Genomic DNA, 22,702 nt, shown 5'->3' with positions numbered 1-22,702 from the left:
CCATGGCACTATTGTTTCCATTGTGGTCCTAAGTAAGATACCTTTTCAGCCACAAGAGCTCACAGAAGAACACAAATGCAATATAAGATTGAAAACAAATGTTGGTGTGAGATTGATTACAAATTTACAAAGGCCAGCTAGTAATAAAAAGACGCATGGGTTAATCCCAGAATTCACAGTTTCCAATGCAGCACCAAATAACCTATTGCATGTGTGGTACTACCCATGCAAATGTACCACAAAAATGATTTGTACTGTAAATACATTGTTGAACATGGGTGGGAACTATCTACAACTAGCCTATATTGTAGGGAGGCATCAGAGTTATGGGTCAAATTTAAAAACTAGGCCTACATTTAGCCTAGGGAGCCAGGACAATTGGGACCACGTACAGGAGAAAACAATTTGCATTAGCTGAAAGTCACAAGAACATGATATGAAGCCCCTCAAAATAGCCAATCTACAAATTCACAACATCACAGATCAACATGTGAGGTTGATCTGCTATTTTAAAGAACTAGACCTGTACGTGCCCGCCGGCCACCGGCCTACTTGAGAACGATGCAACTTGGGAACCTAATAATACCCGTCAATTTGTCATAGCACCCGTTTTAACTATGTCTGTGGCCCTTTTGTGCCCACCCCATACTGTATATGGAGATGTCTGTATCTGTCTGTCTGCCTGTGTCTGAAGAGTGCTGCAAACTGAAAAGTGGAATGGTTAAGTAATCAATTGGCAGGTGTGGGGTTGCCATGGCAATCAATTGGCTGAGGCAAATTGCACAAGTGAGGGGATTTAGGCTCATTAGGCCCACTGGCAGAGCCTGACCTTTTGTGGTGGTTCTGGAGAACTGTGCGTCCGGCCGACTGGATACCGGGCACTGCACTCCCTGCGGGGGTGTGGAACACGTGTGTCAAATTTGAAGTCGGTGGGGCGAACGGTTCTCGAGTTATGTGCATTACAACCGTACACACAAGCACACACGTACGCACACAGAGACATGGCGCATATAGTAGGATAGAACAGTGAGACGAAAATGTGTAAGTAAGAAAATGCACAGCGAAAAGAAAATAAATACAATAATGTATACTATAGTTTATACTGTAGTCAGTGAGTGCATTTAGAGAAGTGATATGAGCTTTTAAAAATCAGGACAGCTCTCACCGGAAAAGCACTTCTCAGTTGGATTTTGGACTTTGCAACAGTAAAGGTCTCCACACACCGGGCGCGAATCGGATGCGAATTCGGATTTTTAGCGGCGTTTCTCCATCGGTTTTCCGAAAAACGCGGCCGGTGTGCAACCACCTTTAATGCTGGTACAGTATGCAAGTAGTATGCAGTAGGCAATAGAACTCTAACTCTAACCATACCACTTAACACTTTCAAGTCATCAGTAAAATCCTACAAAACAATATACAGCCTAGTGAGGTTACAAATGGGTGTTATTTGATCCCATCTTGGATTTTGGTCAGAAGCCGCCTCTCTGCCTGAGACCAGAATGGAGTTGCAATGTTCTAAAACAAACAATCAATAAACAAGGAACAGATATGTGTTTAAACTTCTCAAAGTGGAAAGGTTTCTTCTTCTTTTTCACTGCGCAAAAAGCATTGAATACGGATGTGTATATTACAGGAAACTCCTGTTAAACTTTCCAACAAACTCTGCTAAACTCCCAAATTGTACCATCACACCTGCATATTACCGTATATTACTGTATATAACTGCTAAACTTGAGGTTTACGGGTAAATCTAGTGCCCATAATTGCCCGTTAACTTTTTTTCATGTGATTTCACCCGTGTTATTTCATGAAGGGGTAGAGGTGCATGTGAGAGTCACACACCACTGTGGTTATACTGTAGTTCTCACCACCTGCAGACACAGAAAGACTGACCACAGCCATCCACCACAACTGAACAGTGTTGTCCAAACACGTACAAGTAAAACAGAACGCAAATTTAAAAAGCCACCTGATTTACTCCGGTCGTCACGCTTGGCTTATGAAGTTATGCAACGTATCTAGGCTATATGTATATCTGTGCCGCACTGCCATGCTTATTTTAGTTTAGCAAGAGTTTGTCTGCCGGACATGCATGGATTACCTTCTTCTGCGCAGTTTGTTGAACGATTTCTTTTTTTTAATCCTGCAATTATTTTCTCACTTAAGAATTGCTTCATATGAAGAAACGGAATAGTTCAAAACACTGAATGGTCCTCCAGTCATTTTCCTGGTGATTACGTAATAGCAGCAGCTGTGGCGATCATCCAAGAGTGATATGCAAAATAGCTGGGCATTGGACATAAATTAATCTGTTCTCTCTGGGCATTTGGAAACTGAAGAAACCATTACACTCTGACAGCGTTGAACACACAACACTGGAAATCACAGTGTGATGGCTGACAAGAATTCTAAAATGAAGGTAAATGATGTTTTCATGGTGCATATACTGTATACCAGCATTTCTCATACTTTTACATTTCTCTGACAGTGTACACATGGAACCAAATGGACCCGTTCATTTGGTTCCTTTAGAGTTACAGACTTGTAAGGGTCAATTTAGAACCTCCTCAAGAACCCTGAGAGTTCCTGGACTGGACCCCACTTTGAGAACCACTAGACTCAGGTCTGGTTGTAAATTTTTAAGACGAATAACTGAATTGAGCTGTGGTAACTTGTGATAAACACTTAAATGTAGTTCTGTAGAGTTAATTATATTACTTAACCTTGCTAATGTCAATTTTAGCAGCTCCTGCCATCAGTCCAGCCCTTTGTGATTGTGTGTATCGTTGCCATCAGTCTCATGAAAGGTAAGGAGTTTAGAAAGCAGAGGATGTGTTGTGGTGTTTGAGCTCCCACCACCGCCCATAGCCTCCACTATCAATTCCACAGCCCATGAAGCCTTCAATTCAAGGAGATTTATTGGGTTTTGTAAGGCAATAATTTGATGAACGGCAGAATCTAGTAGGAGAGTCTTGAAGAGTATATATCCTGTCAAGCAGCCACCCGGTCATCAAATGATATAGGTTCAGGAATGAGACAAAAAAAATTATGAATTCAAGGCTTCACGGTGTGTGTAATTGATATAGAAAATAAGTTGTTTTTTGGGTGAACTAGCCTACTCCTTTAAGGGAGTTTTACATTGAATTCAATTTCATGTAATATCTACAGTATTTATTATATATTTCCAATATTTGTATTGGAAATATTAAATATTATATATATATATATATATATATATATTTATAATTTTTATTTGTTTAAATTATTATTATTTTATTTTTTTACAACTTGGTGGATTCCAAGAGTTGTCATAAGTTGACATATAGTAATAATACATTAATAATATACTGTACTTTGTATAACCCATACTGATACTATGGTTGCACTTTCTTAGAAAATACCAAGACATCTGGCTTTGACTGCAATGTCAAACATGAAACAATTATGAACTTAAGTACAGTCAAAAAGACAATTCATCCAAATGCATGGCTAAAAAAAATAGCAATTCCACTCACGTAGGTAAAATAAGACTATATAGTCGGCTTTCTATCATCAACTGACATCAATATCTGACTGTTGGGTGTTAAGCAGCACTTTCAACCTGTTGTCCCTATACTGTATATTTTGGGTATGTCATTGTATGCAAAATGTTTCCATTAAATTAAATGTTAAATTAAATAGCAAAACTAGCTAATCTACAAGTTTACGACGTGCCCCGATGCACAGCGTTGTAAACTTGAAGACGTTTGGATATTTTCACTGTTGTTGATTTAAGTCAGGGTTCAGCATCCTTTTCGAAATTAAGTACCATATTTTTATGTTCTGGAATAGTCAGTGTGTCATGTCACCATTTCATTTATTTTATATGACATCACATCAACATGAAATATTTGCAGCAGATTTTGAATGTCCATAAATAATATAGCATTCCATAAATATGCAGACACTCCCCAAACACCTTCTTTTGAAATATTTTCTTTCACATAAATGGTAAATGGTGCATTTATATAGTGCCTTTATCCAAGGCACTTTACATAGATTGTGCATTACATTCACCCAATCACACACACATTCACAGCGATCAAGTGGCAGCGGTGGCCGAACGGATTGCGGAGCGGTCTTGATACCGGAAGGTCACCAGTTCGAATCAGCGGTCCGACACGTTAAAATTACCACCGCTGAAGTGCCCTTGAACAAGGCATTGAACCACTACGATGAAATGTTCTATGAGCAGGGCCTGGCTGGAAACAAGTTCTTGAGCTTAGCCCAGATACCCTGGGTAAATATAGCAATCATTTCATTTCATTTAATTTCATCTACTGTACATGCAGGTCGCATGCTTTGGTTGTCGAGTAACCATTTTTTTTAGATTGTACTTAAAGGATGGAAATGACAGACAATCTCTTATTGTCAGAGGTAGGTCATTCGAGATTATCACCCTTATATGCCAATGTTGGCACCCATGCCTAAGGCTGCTTGTTAAACCCTGCTTTAAGTGGTTAATGAGTTCACTTAAAGTCTGTAAGAGAACTTAATAACCACAGCATGATCCTGACCAGAGTCGTTCCACAGTTCCATGCGATGCCAACATTCTATTGAACTGTACGCGTCCGGATCCCCCTGCTCTCCTGGAGGCTCTGGAACCCGTCTTCAACCTGAGCGCCATACGGCCCGTCCTGAACTCCAACACGCCCACCAATGTCACCACGTACTTCACCCTGTACGGCATCCTCGGTGTGGTACGTGAATCAGTGAACATTCTGTTTATCCACAAGACCACAACCCTCTAAATAATTGTGATTAATGCTATTATTGCTATGATGAAAATATGCCTTAAAATGCCACTTTTGTTAACCACTTGAACATTGTACTATATATTATATACTGTACAATATATTAATCCATTTTGGGCGGGAACCCTTTTTGGTGTTTTAATTTAGCTATTGAAAAATAGCAGATCTACAAGCTCACAGCGCGCCACCAAGTGGCGCGCTATGAGCTTGTAGGTCTGCTATTTTTGAAAAATCGTGAAAATGTGACACAAATCTTGAATACATATTTTTTCAGATTCAGGTTATACAAATACAATCTACTAACTGCAATCTATGATCTATGAGCTCAACAAAAGTGAATTCATACTATAGTGTATGACGAGGACATTTTCCAGATAAATTTAAATCTCCGGCGATGCAATTGCGTTTTTTTTATCACGATAAACGATAATAGCGATTATCGTCCCATCCCTTGTGTCCACCATTCACTCGGTCAGACAAGATCACAGTAATTCTCAAAGTTCTCTAAGTAGTCTTTTTTAGATTTGCTTATCTGTCAATAATAGTTCAGTCTGGTTTGTCTTTACATGATACATACTGTGTGTAGGCCCTCCAAAAGTGTTATACTGTAAAATATTGGGTCCTTATATAAAGAAATACAGCATATATGTCTTTAAATATATTGTTTTACAGGATGAAAAAGCTCAGATTCTGACTACATACATCTGGCTCCATTTTGTGAGTATCTTATCGTAAAGAAGGCAAACTATTTTGAGTTATTTAATTTGTTCCCACTCAATGCACTTTAAATTCAAACTGGCACATATCAAAAACTGCAAAGGTCAAGAAATTTTACAAAATAAAAATCTGTAATGACAATACAATACTATATTATGCATTGTCCATGACTTAATTATCAACACAGCATCCATATAAACTACTATAGGCCTTCTTTCTGTACAGCACAGTGGCGGAAAGTAGTAAAAAAAAGAAAAAAGGGATTGTTAAAGCCCTTTATTCAGTAATTTCTTGTAATTTAGATTTTTGTATTTAGATTTTTACTTTAGTATTTCCAATGTTCAGTACTTTTACTTACTACACTATATCAGAAGCAAATATTGCACTTTTACTTCACTGGAATTTTTTTAACATTTTTGTTACTATAGTTACTTTGTAGATTTTGATTTTGATTACATTTTTTTTTTTATTACAAAACATTACCCACTTTTCATATTACGCACTATTTACATTTTGCTTGTTTGAAATGAGCCAATCTACAAGCTTGTAGATCTGCTATTTTATAAAAGATGGTTATATATTTCATACATTTGAAAACATGTTAAAGGGGTTAGCACTTTCTACTTTTGGTACTTGTACTACTTTAAGTGCATTACTGATGCCAAATGTTTGTACTTTTTTAATCAAGTACATTTTGAATTTCCGACTTTTATAGAGTATTTTTTGTCTACATTGCAGTATTTACTAAATAAGAAAATAATGTGAGTCCCACCACTGAGCACAATAACACTGGTGTGTTGTTCTAGTATTGGGACAATGAGTTCTTCAGCTGGGACCCGGTACAGTGTGGCACCAAGATGATCAATCTTCCCAGAAAAAAGTTCTGGGTACCAGATGTAGTGATCAACGAATTGTGAGTTCTGTTACACCATTGTGGGTCAGTGAGTATATCCGACAGACAGTGGGTTGAGAGAGGTCGTGATTTGGATTTGGATTGTTTATCTCGGACACAGTTAAATGGCAACAAATATATAGTAATTTAAGAAATATCTTATTATATTATATAATAAGAAATCTATTATATAAGAAATATAATAGAATTTAAGTAGAAAGTAATAAAATAATAATAAAATGTGAAAAGGAAAATAGAAATAACTCCAGGGTTCACAAAGGGCTTAGGGCACAGTCACACCGAACTTAAGATTCTGCCTATGAGAGTGGAGATTTCCAAAATAATAATAATACAATAAAAAAGCTACATTCCCATTGGCAGAATCCACTCTCACAGGTCTAAACTTTGATGTGACCGCGCCCTAGAGAAGTTTAAAACATATCTAGTAATTTTATTGGTAAATTGTAAATGGTGCATTTATATAGCACCTTTATCCAAGGCGCTTTACATAGATTGTGCATTACATTCACCCATTCACACACCAATGGTGGCGGAAAATTTAAGGCACCAACCAGCACATCAGGAGCAATTAGGGGTTCAGTGTCTTGCTCAAGGACACTTCGACACTAACTCTGGGGGAGCCCGGGTTCGAGCTGGCAGCCTTGCGGTTACCATCCGGTCACTCTACCCCTGAGCCACTGCCACCCCTGCGGCACCATTGCTTCTATAGGCTATAATTTATCAATCATTAGGACACGTCACACCAACGTTTTAAACCTATGAGGGTGGAGTCTGCTAATGTTATTCTTGCTGAAATCTGTGAATGGCACGAAACCACTCCGTTCCCATTGAAAGGCATTGGTAGAATTAAACTTTGGTGTGACTGTGCCCTTATATGAAATAATTACAAAAAGAAAGACAATCTCAAATCTATCTAAGGAAGATAAAATACCTTGGAAATAGAAAAGTGATGTTGGGTGGGTATAAAATGCAGGAGGGGCCTGGGCCGTGGCTCAGCGGTCCAGGCACCTTGGCCGGTAGTCCAAGTCTGGCAGTGTGCCGCGGGTTCAACTCCCGATCCCGACGGCCTTCACTGCATGTCACTCCCCCATCTCTCTCCCCCATTTCCTGTCAGCCTACTGTCTGTCCCTCTATAACAGGGGTTCTCAACGTTTTTGGCCGGGGACCCCCGAAAATGCTTTGGCAACGTCTCGGGACCCCCGCCCCGCCCCCTCCCGACCCCCAATATAAATTGACTGCTACAATAACCTTAAACCATTTTTGGCGGGAACCCCTTTTGGTGTTTTAAGCATTGTTATAATTTAGCTATTTAAAAATAGCAGATCTACAAGCTCATAGCGCGCCACCGAGTGGCGCGCTACGAGCTTGTAGGTCTGCTATTTTTGAAAAATCGTGAAAAAAAATTAAAAAACTAAATCTTTTTTTTTTTTTTTTTTTAAATAATTTGGGGACCCCCTAAAATAATTTGGCGACCCCCCGAGGGGTCGCGACCCACGGGTTGAGAACCCCTGCTCTATAACAAAAATATAAAATAAAGGCGAAAGCCGCAAAAAAAAACATTAAAAAAAAAAAAAAATGCAGGAGGAATGACTTCAGAAAAGACACACCAGTGATTAACCTGCTGCTCTGCTTGGTTCCTGTCTTGCAGTATGGATAAGAACAGCGCCCCGTCCGTGCCCTACGTTATCGTCCACCATACGGGCCTGATACACGACGCCAAGCCCGTGAAGGTGGTCAGCTCCTGCAACCTCAACATCTACACCTTCCCCTTTGACATCCAGAACTGCACCCTCACCTTCAACTCCTACGTCCACCTGGGTGAGGTGCACCGCTTTGCTCAAGGGCCCCTCGACATCCAATGTCACATGTGACACTTTTTCATTTCTTTTTTGGGGGGGAAATTAAATAACTAAAATACAATAATAAAACCATAATAATAATATGGATGAAAAAAGTAATCAGAAGAACATAGCCTCGTCATGTATTAGGAGGACAATATCAGTCACCAGAACCAATGGCGGGTATTTTCGATGAATCTAACATCGTTAACATTGAGTTTGAAGTTACAATGGGTTTGTATCGGAAGGGGCGTGCCGGATAAAATGAATATCAAATATCTAAATACTGAATCGAGCAAATTAAAAAACTATCTTGGGTGTTCACAAAAGTCTGAGTAGATGATGGAAATGACCCATTTTTTTTAAAGACAAATATCCCGTTAACCACTTTCAATCTGGCACGTCGCATTGAGACACATTGTGAACCGACTGGCACTATACTGTAGCAGATAGGCTATTTCAGCTGTTCATTGTACGAAGAAGTATAACGTTGCTCTCTCTTCCCCTCCCCTCCCCTCCCCTCTGCTCTCCTTTCAGCGAAGGAGGTGAAAATGCACCTTGGTAAGCCAGTGAAAGTGATCCTGGAGAATTCCCTGCATGCGATGACTACCATGGGAGAGTGGGAGCTGATAGACATCTCATACCATAAATACACCCTGCATGTTCCCGATGGCGGCATCGATGAGCTTGCATTCCATGTACGTTTAACATACTATGGAATAAATATACTGATAATGTTGAATATCATTAATATTATTATGATTTGTAGTATAGGCCCCTATAGTAATAGTGTATTGTTGAGGCCAATAGTTAGTTAGAATAAAGATACTTTGTATAATTAAAAGAACAAACCCAGGGCAATGGTTTGTTCGATCTTGTCCCTGTAGAATTGTGGATCAACGTGTTAACACATTAACTGCCAGGTATTAAGTCATTAGTTACTTAACACAGTGGATGCGGGAGAGGGATTTCTACGTGGTTCAAATCTCAAACGTCACGTGCGGGAAGCGGATTTCTACGTTTACCGCATGTTTTTATTGATTACTTTCAATCGTCTTTCTACACACCCGGGTACTTTATCAACTAGCATCGGATGATAGCACAACACTCCGATCACGTGATCGCAAAAAAAAAAGAAAAAAATGCCTCACCCCCTCCCTTCCTGAAAACAGCACGAGGCAGCCCAGCCCCTGTATTGTCACTCACGTAAAGGCTGGAGACTCCCATGCATCTCGGGGCAAAATAATGGCTTCGTCTTCATAACCAAGCTGGCTGCAGTCTTCTTGTTTATCTTATAATATATTTGTTTCAGGGAGGGGAGGGCTCTCTCGTGTGACTTTCAATGGAGGGAGGGGTTGTGTGTGTAATCTGATCCGAGTGTGACTTCAGTGTCTCCGTCAGATTTCTCTTCTTTTTTCTTTTTTCTTCATTTCTTCACGCATGGATTGTATCGCCTGTGCGAACGGTTATTTCTTTATCATGATGATCAACGCCGGTCAGATAGAACATGGCAAATGTGTTGTGTTGTTTGGCAGTAATACTAACCGCCTAAAAACATCGGAGGGAACTCAGCGCGAGCACGGCTTTCCGAGTTTTTATGTCAGACAGCGTCTGACAAAACCGCTTCTAATTAGCCTTTCTGTTCAAGAAGAGTAGGCTACTACAAAAGCAGGTGTTACATAAAGGTGCATATCTCCAGAATGGAAGATGGTAAAATCACAATTTTTTTTAAAAATTTGAGTGGACAAGTTACGCTTTCTTTTGAGGTATTCTGTGTGATTCTCGCTATAAGAGAACATTTACTGTGGGCCTCAGACAAGGTCCTTCGTTCAATGCATCACCTTTAGCACCGGCGGAATAGCTCTACTCAAAATGGCCAGCATTCAAATTGTTAAAGATGAAGAATCTGACTGCCTTCTGTAACATCTCTCCATTCAGATCCGGGTGCGGCGCAGGGCTACTCTCTACGTGGTGAACCTCATCATCCCCAGCTGCTTCCTCATCACAGTGGACCTCTTCAGCTTCCTGCTTCCCCCTCAGAGCGTCGACCGTTCCGCCTTCAAGATGACCCTCATCCTGGGCTACACCGTCTTCCTGCTCATCATGAACGACCTGCTGCCTGTCACTGGAAACACCATACCTCTCTTAAGTCAGTATACGAGCTGTCCAGGCGACTAGCCGCGACCCGCATGAGAACAATGCTACAGTATTTTCACATCTCTCTCTGTCTGCTCTCCTTCTCTCCCTTTTCTCTGTCTCTTCCAGATGTGTTTTTGTCTCTCTGCATGGCTCTGATGGTGGCCAGCCTACTAGAGACCATCCTCATCACCAATCTCCTGTGTGACTCCAGTTGGAACCTCACTCCGGTCCCCCGCTGGGTCCAGGTGTTGGTCCTACATACGCTGGGCCGTCTCGTATTCCTTCCTCCAAAACCCAAAGGAAAAACTAACTCAGGTATGAGAATAGTATGGTGAGTTACTTGCCATGTAAATCCTCCTCCTGAGCATCCGCTGAATCGAGAGAAATGTGTGAGCCATGAGGGCCAGATTATGTTCGTTCAGAACTTTGCTACATATTTAGGGAGTGGAAGTTAACTTCTGAACTGTCCACAGCCTCCATGGTTGAGTGGGGAACATAGAACCTTTTATAGAACCTTTTCTTAGTTATGTGGGGAACATAGAACCTTTTTTGAGTGGGGAACATAGAACCTCTTTTTGGTTGAGCGAGGAACATAGAACCTTTTTTGGGGGGCCGGGTGAGTGGGGAACATAGAACCTGGGGAACATAACCTGGGGAATATTTATACACCAAGTTCAACTCAAAGCCAGTGATCAATGTATCTCCCATGCCCAGCTATGTTACATTAATGGCTGTTTCTTTTTCAAAAGCCTGCTCTCTAGTGACAGTGGTGGACCAGGCCGATGAGCAAGCTCCAGAGGCTCAGGGGCCAGAGGTAGAGGATAAGGCCCTGGAGCAGCTGAGGAGTCTGGGTAAAGACCTCCAGGCCATCCGCCTCCAGGTGGAGCAGCAGCTGACAGGGAACCAGAGCTCTGAGGAGTGGCTCCAGGTGGGTTTCATCATTGACCGCCTGCTCTTCATCTTCTACATCATCTTCATATCAGTCAGCTTCATCACCATCATCTGTATCTGGGCCAGCTCATATGCAGCTGATATGTCAAAATAACCACTGTTTGTTACAATTAAGGCCCCATTATTGGAATGCAGACAGTGACATACATGTTTGTTGAGATTGCTTTATATTTAATATATATAATATATATATAATATAATATAATTTTGTGTTTGTGCTATATTTCTGTGCAAGGCTTTGTTGGCTGGGAGTCGAGTTAACAATATTGGACACACACTGTCCCATACTATTAGATTAGTAATTTCAAAATTACTAATTCATTTCAAAGTGATTTGAAATATTGTTATTGACCTATGGTTTTGTGTACCAAATGTAGAATTAAAGAAAACAAGTGAATACTAATTCCAAATAAAAGTCCTTGAACACAATGTAATAGTTTTTGATGAATATATTGAGGAAAATGCACATATTCTTGTATACTGGATTATAGAATTCACAATAACACTTCCTCAGGTCAAACAGTAAGTGAAGTGACATTTTCAATTCTGTCACCATTATAAACACATTTTGCATTTTTATAACGGCATGGCAAACTTTCTGAAATTTAAAATGATGCTAATGTTTTGTGGATAATTTCCCAGTCTTTTATTATGTTTTATGGATAATTACCAGGTCTTAAGGTAGCTCTCCACCACACCAATGTAGGTAAGCGTCTGTTACCGAAAATCTGTGGTTGAATGGACGGTGGGTACACTGTTAAATCTGCTGTTGAATGGACGGTGGGTACACTGTTAAATCTGCTGTTGAATGGACGGTGGGTACACTGTTATATCTGCTGTTGAATGGACGGTGGGTACACTGTTAAATCTGCTGTTGAATGGACGGTGGGTACACTGTTAAATCTGCTGTTGAATGGACAGTGGGTACACTGTTAAATCTGCTGTTGAATGGACGGTGGGTACACTGTTAAATCTGCGGTTGAATGGACGGTGGGTACACTGTTAAATCTGTGGTTGAATGGACGGTGGGTACACTGTTAAATCTGCTGTTGAATGGACGGTGGGTACACTGTTAAATCTGCTGTTGAATGGACGGTGGGTACACTGTTAAATCTGCTGTTGAATGGACGGTGGGTACACTGTTAAATCTGCTGTTGAATGGACGGTGGGTACACTGTTAAATCTGCTGTTGAATGGACGGTGGGTACACTGTTAAATCTGCTGTTGAATGGACGGTGGGTACACTGTTAAATCTGCTGTTGAATGGATGGTGGGTACACTGTTAAATCTGCTGTTGAATGGACGGTGGGTACACTGTTAAATCTGCTGTTGAATGGACGGTGGGTACACTGTTAAATCTGCTGTTGAATGGACGGTGGGTACACTGTTAGTCCATTTAGACTTGAGGCCGATTCTACGTTTTTCTGAAAAGTTTTCTGAAAAATGTCAAATATTTATTTTAAAAAAGAAAGAAGAAAAAACTACTAAAAATGGGTTCCTGTCTTGAAATGTATAGTTACAAATAGGTGTTCCCGTCCTTAATGTGTTAAATCTGCTGTTGAATGGGCGGTGGGTACAGTCGCGTCGGGTCGTAAGTTGTATACGGAAGCGTCAAATGCTTTTGACCATCGGATAGCAGTGGGCTTGTTGATAAAAAAGACATCAAAGCCCCATAGTAGCACAACTTCCAACCAACTGATCTTCCAACTTCATTCGACTGCATGCCGTTCTGTAGTAATCTGTAGTAGTCTGTTTGGTGGAGAGCTACCTTTACTGATCAGTAATTATAATAAAAAGAAAGAAAATAAAAAATAAATTACTGAATGAACAATTGAGCATCTGTTCATTTTCATCAATCATTGCCTTTCTTATGACACACAATGAACGCCAAAATTAGTAAAAACCTAAAACTACAAAAGTCAAAACAACAATATGAGGTATATCCTATAACAACCTCCTAAATAATATAGCCTATACTTATTAATGTTCTGTAAAAAAAAAAAAGCATTTCCCATATGTTATCCAAGTAATGAAAAAGTATGTAGGCCTATATATATTTTTTGTTTTAATTAGAGTTAACTGGTTTAAAACTAAATGATGCTGCCTATTGCTGAAGCCATAAAAGAGACCCTCATCATAATTATTATATATATTCCACAAAGTTATCCAATTATCTAATTAAGAGGACCAAGAAAAGTCTTTGTCTTCTTAGTGTGGTTGTCTCCAAATCACATATTCCAAGACTAGAAGATCCAGTATTCTAAAGAAGAAAGTGAGGTCATTTTTATAGTGCAATTAACCCAAAAAGTCACGACATTTCAATACTAACAGCGTTGTTGTTTACAGTGTCGATGGATCACACAGGTAACATCATAAATTGGATAAGATGGATAAGATTTTCTTTTGTCTTTTCTATCCAAGATAGAGTATATTCAAGCTAGGAAGGGAATTTACAATTGCTCAAATATTTAGACTTAAAGCTGCAATATTATAACTGTCCTCTTCTAACCCGGATTTGAAAGCAGTTTGCTCTGCAAATGCTGATTTTCTCTTTCATTTATTTTTTACCATGACCCATGAGTGTATGCTTGCTCAGGGGATAAATTGAACATCTTCCAGATCCTGTTTCATAGGTGAGGGCCTTTGTCACAATCTAAATATCTCAATGAAAAAAGCAGGGAGGCAAAATTGAACCGCCCCAAAAAGTTATACACTAACAAAAAGTCACGTGCCACTTTAAATTAGTTTTAGTTTTAGACCAGTGACATTTTTCAAGGTTGAACCACCACAGAACAGTGAGTTGATACGTATACGGTATAGTTGTTGTTTAATGTGTACTCAATGTTTTAGTGCCAGCTGCTGACAGCCAAGCATTCTCAGGTTCTGTTCATCTTCATCTCACTGCTCACACTCGGTAAGTGACGTTTCCCAGATTTCCTTTGTTGTTGCTATAATACGGATCATGTGGGCCAACGATCGATGCATAGTTTGGGATACAAATATAGACGATCATGGTGGAAAGTAACTAAGTACATTCACTCAAGTACTGACTGTAATACTGTAATATTGTACTTTGTACTTATTTACAATTATTTGAAAACTTTAGTTACTGCAGTTACTTTGTAGATTTTGATTACTATTACAAAACATACAGTAACAATTCAGCCCTATTTGGATATTTAAAAAGAGCCAATCTTCAAGCTCACAACGTGTCGCACTGTGACGTCTTGTGAGCTTGTAGATCTTCTATTTCCAAAATAATTTCATACATTTTATACACTGTATGATACCTTGTGAAACGGGACGTTCTGCATGAGTAGTAGCATATTTTGATGGCAATACTTTGGTATTTTTACTCAAGCTAATTTTGATTACCGGACTTTTCACCTTGCTGGGTCATACCAAAGAATGGCTGGGAATGTGCTTGTACGTCAAGCCGCCTCATGCTACAGAAACAGGTGCTCCTGCCACGGCTTGGCAAGGCTTTCTCTATTTCATTTTCAGAAACGATGTTTGGCGACCGAGTTTAGTCCATGTTTGACATGGTTGTTCCCAATTAAGTAGCAAGGTTGCCCATTTTAGTGGTCCAGGTTGGTCAGCGGCCTTATAATCCCTAGAGAAGATAGTGCGGCAGCTGAACAATCAGTGGAAGCTGACCATATATGTTATCACTTTATAACAAATAATGACTGTATGTGATAAATCCATTGTGTCCTGTCAGGATTCTGTCCAGCATCAACATTTAGCCAGAATCCATATACACATAGAGAAAAATGTGTAGTTACCGGTACTAACATCATCTTCAAACTTATTTGTCCCAAAACTAAGATCGTCTACTGTAGCAGCTCTCTCAATGGAGAGATTTGACTCAAAGGCTATGCTAACAAAGTGCCCCGTTTCCTCCATAGCTCCATGCAACGCTACCATGTTGAACTGTTCTCGACCTGAACTCCCTGCTCTCCTGGAGGCTCTTGGTCCAGTTTTCAACCTGAACTCCATAAGACCTGTCGTGCACATGTCTACCCCAACCAATGTCAGCATTGGCTTCACTCTTTATGGCATTCTTGGAGTGGTAAGATTTTTTTCTTTTTTGTATTATTATTTTTTTTTTTTGGGGGGCCACATGAAAGTCATGGACGACTGATGCCACAGACTAGCCACATGAAAGCCACATTAGAGAATGTTGTTCCCATATGAATCCTCACATCTACATGGGAACTTGATGTGATGAATCTATTTAATTCCATTTTTTTCCAGGATGAAAAGGCCCAAGTGCTGACAACATATATCTGGCAAGAGGAAGTGAGTACTCAATCAATTAAAAAAACGTCAATTTTACATGTTTAGCAGTCACCCGAACTCTTAGAAGTAAGCACAAACCACAAAATGTTGCATACATTTCTTATTCACATGATGTGTATAGTATTCTGGAAGTTTCCCATATGTGATAACAAAAAAGGTATAAAAAAAAGGAGAAAAATGTAAGCTAGCCGCTAGACTCAATTCACTTTCGGACGACGTGGACAATCGTGATTTGGCCTTAATGCACAGTGTTAATGGAGACAGCCAAAATCGACCACGCATTAACATGTATGCAAATGTATTTTGTTTAGATGTGGAAAAATGAGTTTGTAAGCTGGGATGCAGATGAGTGTGGCAGTAATCATATTAGCCTGCCAAGATCAAAGCTTTGGATGTCAGATGTGGTGATCAATGAATTGTAAGTTTAATCTAATGTGAGTTATTTTGGCCTATAGGCTATGGTACATACAGCCCATGTAGGGCAGCATCAGTCAAAATCCAAACCTAGCCCTAGATTTGTATTCTGTAAGCATTATCTCCTAACCAATTCAAATGTCAGCACTGCTGCAGGTTTTAAAAACACATGTTGAACAGACTGCAACCTTTTTGACTGACTGACTGACCAAACTACTACTAAAAAGTAGTTATTTTTTTTACTATAAACCCAGGATCCCTATTCTTTGGGGAACATTAGCCAAAAATAGCAGATCTGTGTGTTAATATAGTAGACAGTTAATATAACTTCACACAAGTGATTGTATTATTATTGCGCTTGCCGAAGGCACGTTTATTGGTCTTTCTGTTCTCTCCCCTGATTGGACGATGATTATGTCCTCCTCCTCTGATTGGAGAATAACTCCACTTTGTCTGTAATAATTGCCCTCATATGATGGACAATATGGTGACATCACAATAGGCCTATGTGTATATGTCCCTGCCCTCTTCTGACTGGACAATAATATTCCTATAACCACAGTCACAATTCCCATAATCATCAATGCTGTGTTTGCCTTCCTTTCAGCATGGAGGAGAACTCGGCTCCATATGTTCCATATGTGGTCATGTTCCACGATGGCACAGTTCATGACGCTCAGCCATTCAAAGTGGTCAGTTCTTGTAACCTCAACGTCTACACCTTCCCCTTTGACGTCCAGAACTGCACTTTCACCTACAACTCCTACAGTCACCCCAGTAAGTGTTAAATTGTCCATAGTATACTAACTGCCCCTGGAGATCAGGCTTAATTGCTGAGTCTGTTCCCCGTGTTTTAAATCTCTCCTTAAAACCCACTTCTCCAATAACCAGTTCCAATAACCAGTCAGAAACTATATATTCATGTGAACAACACAGTTTATTTGATTTCAACCAAAGTCTTTACATAGTTTAGAGAGAATATGGATTAAATTCATTTTTTCTTTCAGTATCTGAAATTCAGTTGAACCTGGCCTGGAAAATAGAGGAAATACTGAAGTATTCTCTGTCTGTGCTCACGACCATGGGGGAGTGGCAACTGGAGGACATCACCGTAGAGAAGCCACTGATTAGAGGCACCGATGATGACAGAGACCCGTATGATGTGCTCTACTTCTATGTATGTATTTAATATTGCAGAATTGAAAGTGCATATTTTTTATACAGGAAGCCGTGGGTTCGTTTTAACCTGCCACGCATATCGGGAACCACGGGTGAATTTAACCACGCCACGGGTTAGTTGTAACTAGCCACGCATGTCAGGAGCAACGGTGTTGTCGGACTAATGTCTGTCGGACTGTTATATAATCAACGTATGCATGTTTGTTGGAAAGAACATTCAGAAACTATAGTAATAATGTCCAAACTGGAGGCCATTATCTGTTGGTATAGCATTTTTCTGTATACCTATAGTCCTATACAGTACATTTTGGGTAAATTCACATCATTTCTCAAAGTGTGTCCTCTTATATAGATGGATAATTTGACTGGCCTCTGTAACATCTCTCCATTCAGATCCGGGTGCGGCGCAGGGCTACTCTCTACGTGGTGAACCTCATCATTCCCAGCTGCTTCCTCATCACAGTGGACCTCTTCAGCTTCCTGCTTCCTCCTCAGAGCGTGGACCGTTCCGCCTTCAAGATGACCCTCATCCTGGGCTACACCGTCTTCCTGCTCATGATGAACGACCTGCTGCCCAGCACTGGAAACGGCATACCTCTCATAAGTCAGTATCATTATCCAACAAGTAATTTGAGATGATTTCATTAAAAAAATGATGACTATTTTATATTTGTACATCTTGCTATACTGTTGAGTCGCTTGTTGGCAATCCTGGAATTTATACTTGCACCTCCTCACTTGCACTTATAGCATCTGGTTGACCCCTAACATGAAAGAAAACATAATTTTGGACATTCTGGTCAATGTAATAAGGGTAGTTAGTTAATGGTTATTAACTCTAGCACTTAACACTTAGCGCGCCATTGCCGACGATTAAAGTCAATAGAAGCCTAATTTTGATACTGACGCTTAACGCCATTGCCGACGGCCTTCGGCAATTGAGCTTTTATAGCGCGTTCGATAGCTTGAGCCAAAATGCTACTCACGTTAGCCGGTTAGCTAGCTGTGTTGTTAGCACAGCACTGGATCGCCCATCTTAGATCGCCGTCGCCATAAGAATCCATTCTATCCATTTCTTTCTTTCAATCTCCTATTCCTTGTCCCAGATGGCATTTTGGTCAAAACAGCGTTTCTTTGACGGCACAGATCGGACGATGTAGAGCTCTCCAGAGCTCCGGTCTGGCTTCAGATGGTAAACAAGGCCTGTCCGTGTTAAAAGACACTAAACCCGGGTGATTTTCACAATGTTGCTGATGTCTTCTGACTAGGTTGTTGTAAGGTTGCTAGGAGGCAGCCAATCATGACTAGGTCGTCACTAAAGTCACCACTAAAGTGGTCTTTACGGTCGTCAGTAGTGGTGTGAGCAAATGTAGTCCAATCGCTTTTCAAGCATCATCAAAAATCCCATACTCCCACAATGAGCAATGAGTTGATGCAATTATCACTGGACCATTCTTATGTCCCAGGAATGGGTGGACCAAAGGTGAAGTTGCCAGCTACATTATTTATTTATTTTAGAACCCCGCCCCCCAAACTTCCCCCCCCCCCACTCGATCATGATTGGAGGAAGGCCCCTCTCATCCTGATTGGATGAAGGTTTTGCCACCCGCCACCAAAACTGAAACTAGGATTTTTTTGACCCCAGGGGCTCACTGGGGACAGGGAGGATTTAATTATATGGTCAGCACACTCTATAGTAGGGAGGATTATCCAGAAAAAAATAAAAAATAAGTGATATTTGAATTAAGTCAAATCACTGAATATACCTTTAATATATTTTGATGAGATTGTTTTTCTTCAGTGTCCTCTAGCCTCTCTTCTATCCTCCTCTTCCCAGATGTGTTCTTCAGTCTGTGCATGGCTCTGATGGTGGCCAGCCTACTAGAGACCATCCTCATCACCAAGCTCCTGTACTCGGGTGCAGGGAACTTGTCTCCGGTCCCCCGCTGGGTCCAGGTGTTTGTGCTACACGTCCTGGGCTCTCTAGTAGGCCTTCCTCCTAAGCCTAGAGGGCAAGGAGGCACTGTCATCCCAAATCCTGCAGCACAAGGTAGTCATTTATACCGCACGAACGTGACATACATATATACGTTGCTGTTGGGAGGAAACCACCTAACTCCATTTTCTTTTCTTTTTTTGCATAAATCAATTCAGTGCTATTGAACACCCTTTGGCTCTGTGTGGTCCGTGTGTTGGTTAAAACAAATATTGAACCAATGAAAAGTATTAAAAAGCGCTTCTGACAAAACCTCTAAACTCCATTGGATCCTCAAACTGTCTTCTAAAGCAGCTAACTCTATCCACCACCTCTCCCCCTGCATGCAAGTACTTGACAAATAAAGTCACAATAACAACTTTGATGAGGCAGTAATGCTTTGTTTTAACAAATATAAGGTTTTCTTATAATTTCCTGAAAAAATTAACATCTGTACGACCCTGTCATAAAGTATATTCTTTTATGACTATGAGCTACACTATGACCTGTCACAACTCATTTGTCTGTCTACTGAAAAGGTTATATGTATGCTTGTATTTGAAAAAGTTAATGTTGCAATTGTGTCATATCAGTCATACAGATTACAGAGTAGCTATATTTGTCCATAGGCTAATGTGTTTGTCCAAGTAGTCCTGTGTAAAGTAATAACAGAATTCCATAAAGTTGCTCAGCAGGTTAAAGTACGTCCTGATTGGTCGCAAATTTCAAGAACTCATCCGTAAAGTGTGTACGTTTTATCCATTTGTCCATCCAACCAGTTCAGTTGGTACTGTATATTACAGAAGATCTTTGTGCAAATTAACATCAGCTGTCCATGCATGCTCTTTACAGTACACTGCCATAATAATGTGTTGCTCTGCTCTCCTCAAAATAGATGCAAAAGCCTGCCCTCTGGTGGCGGTGGAGACCAAGGCTGATGACCAAGCTCCAGAGGTAGAGGATAAGGCCCTGGAGCAGCTGAGGAGTCTGGGTAAAGACCTCCAGGCCATCCGCCTCCAGGTGGAGCAGCAGCTGACAGGGAACCAGAGCTCTGAGGAGTGGCTCCAGGTGGGTTTCATCATTGACCGCCTGCTCTTCATCTTCTACATCATCTTCATATCAGTCAGCTTCATCACCATCATCGGTGTCTGGGTGATGTCATACAAAAAGTTTTAAGCTCATGTATGACAATGTTTCTCTGCTGATTTATTTTGGTAGAAAAGAGTGCTAGTGCTCAGAAACTTTCCTGGTTAAATAAAGGTAAAAAAGAGGGGAAAATTATATCAAATGTCAATTGAATGAAGTGCTTAATGCATGCATTTTAACACTATAATGTAGACAAAGAAAGAACTTGGCTTAGCTTCAAAATTGTCAATTTGTCCTTGTCGATTATATATATGGTAGAGCAACTGAAATAGCTGATGGGAAGTTCAGTTGCAATTTTGCTTAATTTACTACTGTAATTCAATTTGTTTTGTGATTATTTCTCAAATCTACACAAAGTATGATGGCTTACTATCTAACCCGCACTTAGCCAAAACACTTGAACTCAGCCAGTTTTCATTTAGGCTTTGTCATTGTGAATTATTAATTATTATTGTTATTAAATTCTTTCTGGAAATCTGTCACAGCCTGCTAATCAGCTTTTGGACTTTGACTATGTATTTTTCAAATTGGACATTTATTTCTTGCTGATAGTGTTGTATATATGAGGATATCAGAAAATATCAGAATCAGTGACTTCCATGACAATACACACTGGGCATACCATTCTCCACAACTCATGGTGCTTCAAAATACCTCCGTCATACAGTGTGCAATGGAAGTAAATTTGTCTTATATTGCTAATCAAATTATTTGAAGCATATACAGAGAGAGAGATAGATAGATAGAAGAAATGTAAATATAATTATATATACGGGAAGTAAACCAGATATAGCATGTCTTTCTTTCTTTTTTGGTCCTGGCAATTAATGTCACCTGCCCCGACAATCCCAGTGTTGATTGTACTATGACTTCCACCTGTGTCTAGACAGTTCCCTAAAAGCCGTTTGTTTTTGGGAGTGCCTGTCTCATCCTCTTTTCTTTTAGCCGTTGGCTGTCAGTTTCGCCACCCGGCCGGTGTGTCATGAGGATTGGAGAATAAAGTATAGGCTACTTCTGCAATTTGTGTTGAGTCCGATCAGGTTACTTATACGGTGTAATTTCTGAAGACATACAGTATCACAACACTGGCTTTGAAGATAGCTATTTTAATGTTCACGTGCTAATGTAACCTTCATGAAATGTGTGTCAGCCATGCTGTCAGACTAGACTACTTATTATATTCATGAATATTGTGTTTTCCGTCGCCATGTTAGCCATACAGTGAATACAGAATAAATGAGATGCTGCCCCATGTTATCCCCACCGCCCCCCCCCCCCCCCCCCCCCCCCCTTTCCCTCACTGTATATGTTTCTTTTCCCTTTTTACCTCCATTATGATGAATTCCTGTTCTGTTCTTTGTCTATATAGAAGTGTCTATTTGTACGTCTCTAAATGTTTTGATGAATTGAACATGGTGGAACCTCTTGTAAACAAGTGTAATGCTTAATTGGGTCGTCCACTCACAGTTAACAGCCTTTGTATTGAGTTTGTGCTTGAAATGTACTGTAATTCTGCAAACTGTTAATACAATTATCAATCAATCAAAGCGTCGCAGTCCCGCCCCTTTCAGAACGACGAGGGCAGCAGGAAATAATTTCCCCATTCATTATTCCCATAAACGTTTCCAAACTTATTTATTCAAAGCCTCAGACAAAGCCTATAATAAACAAAAAAAGTGTTGTACCCTAGCCCTTTTTTTCTTGATGTGGCTTAAAGGTAGGGTATAAGTTTCTTTGGTTAATGATTATTTTCTGTTTTCAAAGAGCTGGAGAGACAGGGAGACTTCTGTTACTGAACAAACACTATAGCAAAGACTACTATCAGAATAGCTTTACAGTAACAACAAACGTTTTTGCATGTCATCAAGATTATTTGAGATAGTTCATTTGTAATTCTTCACATTGCTCATTATGTTGTTTATTAACTAATCAACACATTCATCGTTAATTGATCGATTATTTCAGTTGAAACTCAGGCAGCAAGTATAGTATCTATAAGTTCATATAAGTAGTGCATACTAGTGCTATAACATGTCAATCAGGAGTGCTGGGGTTATTATTGTCAATAAAAACAACACATTTTGTAGTAGCAGATCTAAGCTTAGCTCTAAGCTCAAAAGCTTGTAGAGCTGCAATTAGTTGCTATACCATACTTTTGTATGACAATGTGTAGTACATGATGAAGAGGGGCATTAATTTATGAAAAAACATAAAATGTTGCCCTACAACAACAATGTCAAATATGCCTATACTCTAAGTTTGAACTTGTTTTGGTCATGTATTTTAAATTGTAACTAGTTTATGAGGAACACATTTTAAAGTTTGATTGAAACCT

General features: G+C 40.0%; 2 protein-coding genes across 2 annotated transcripts; both read left to right on the top strand.

Annotated features, from left to right (window-relative positions):
- Positions 1-2,304: 2,304 nt before the first annotated feature.
- LOC306927302 (5-hydroxytryptamine receptor 3E-like) lies at positions 2,305-16,855 on the top strand (the record flags this gene model as incomplete). The annotated part of the gene is made up of 14 exons (XM_079507011.1): positions 2,305-2,419; positions 2,744-2,807; positions 4,573-4,739; positions 5,466-5,510; positions 6,317-6,423; positions 8,072-8,241; positions 8,799-8,959; positions 10,200-10,410; positions 10,527-10,715; positions 11,150-11,412; positions 14,202-14,265; positions 15,260-15,423; positions 15,965-16,071; positions 16,675-16,855. Exons 1-14 carry the CDS (start codon positions 2,393-2,395, stop codon positions 16,853-16,855), a joined length of 1,920 nt encoding a protein of 639 aa, XP_079363137.1. The 5' UTR covers positions 2,305-2,392.
- A 293-nt stretch (positions 16,856-17,148) lies between these two features.
- Positions 17,149-20,397, top strand: LOC306927301 (5-hydroxytryptamine receptor 3C-like; the record flags this gene model as incomplete). Its single annotated transcript, XM_079507010.1, has 4 exons — positions 17,149-17,244; positions 17,640-17,850; positions 19,084-19,296; positions 20,117-20,397. The coding sequence occupies 4 exons, from the start codon at positions 17,149-17,151 to the stop codon at positions 20,395-20,397; spliced, it is 801 nt and encodes a 266-aa protein (XP_079363136.1).
- Between the last annotated feature and the right edge of the window lie 2,305 nt (positions 20,398-22,702).

This window comes from Electrona antarctica (genome assembly GCF_951216825.1).
Source record: "Electrona antarctica genome assembly, chromosome: 7".
Classification (NCBI taxonomy): Eukaryota; Metazoa; Chordata; class Actinopteri; order Myctophiformes; family Myctophidae; genus Electrona; species Electrona antarctica.
The sequence above is the reverse complement of the archived record's forward strand: the minus strand, read 5'-3'. Positions and strand labels throughout refer to the sequence as shown.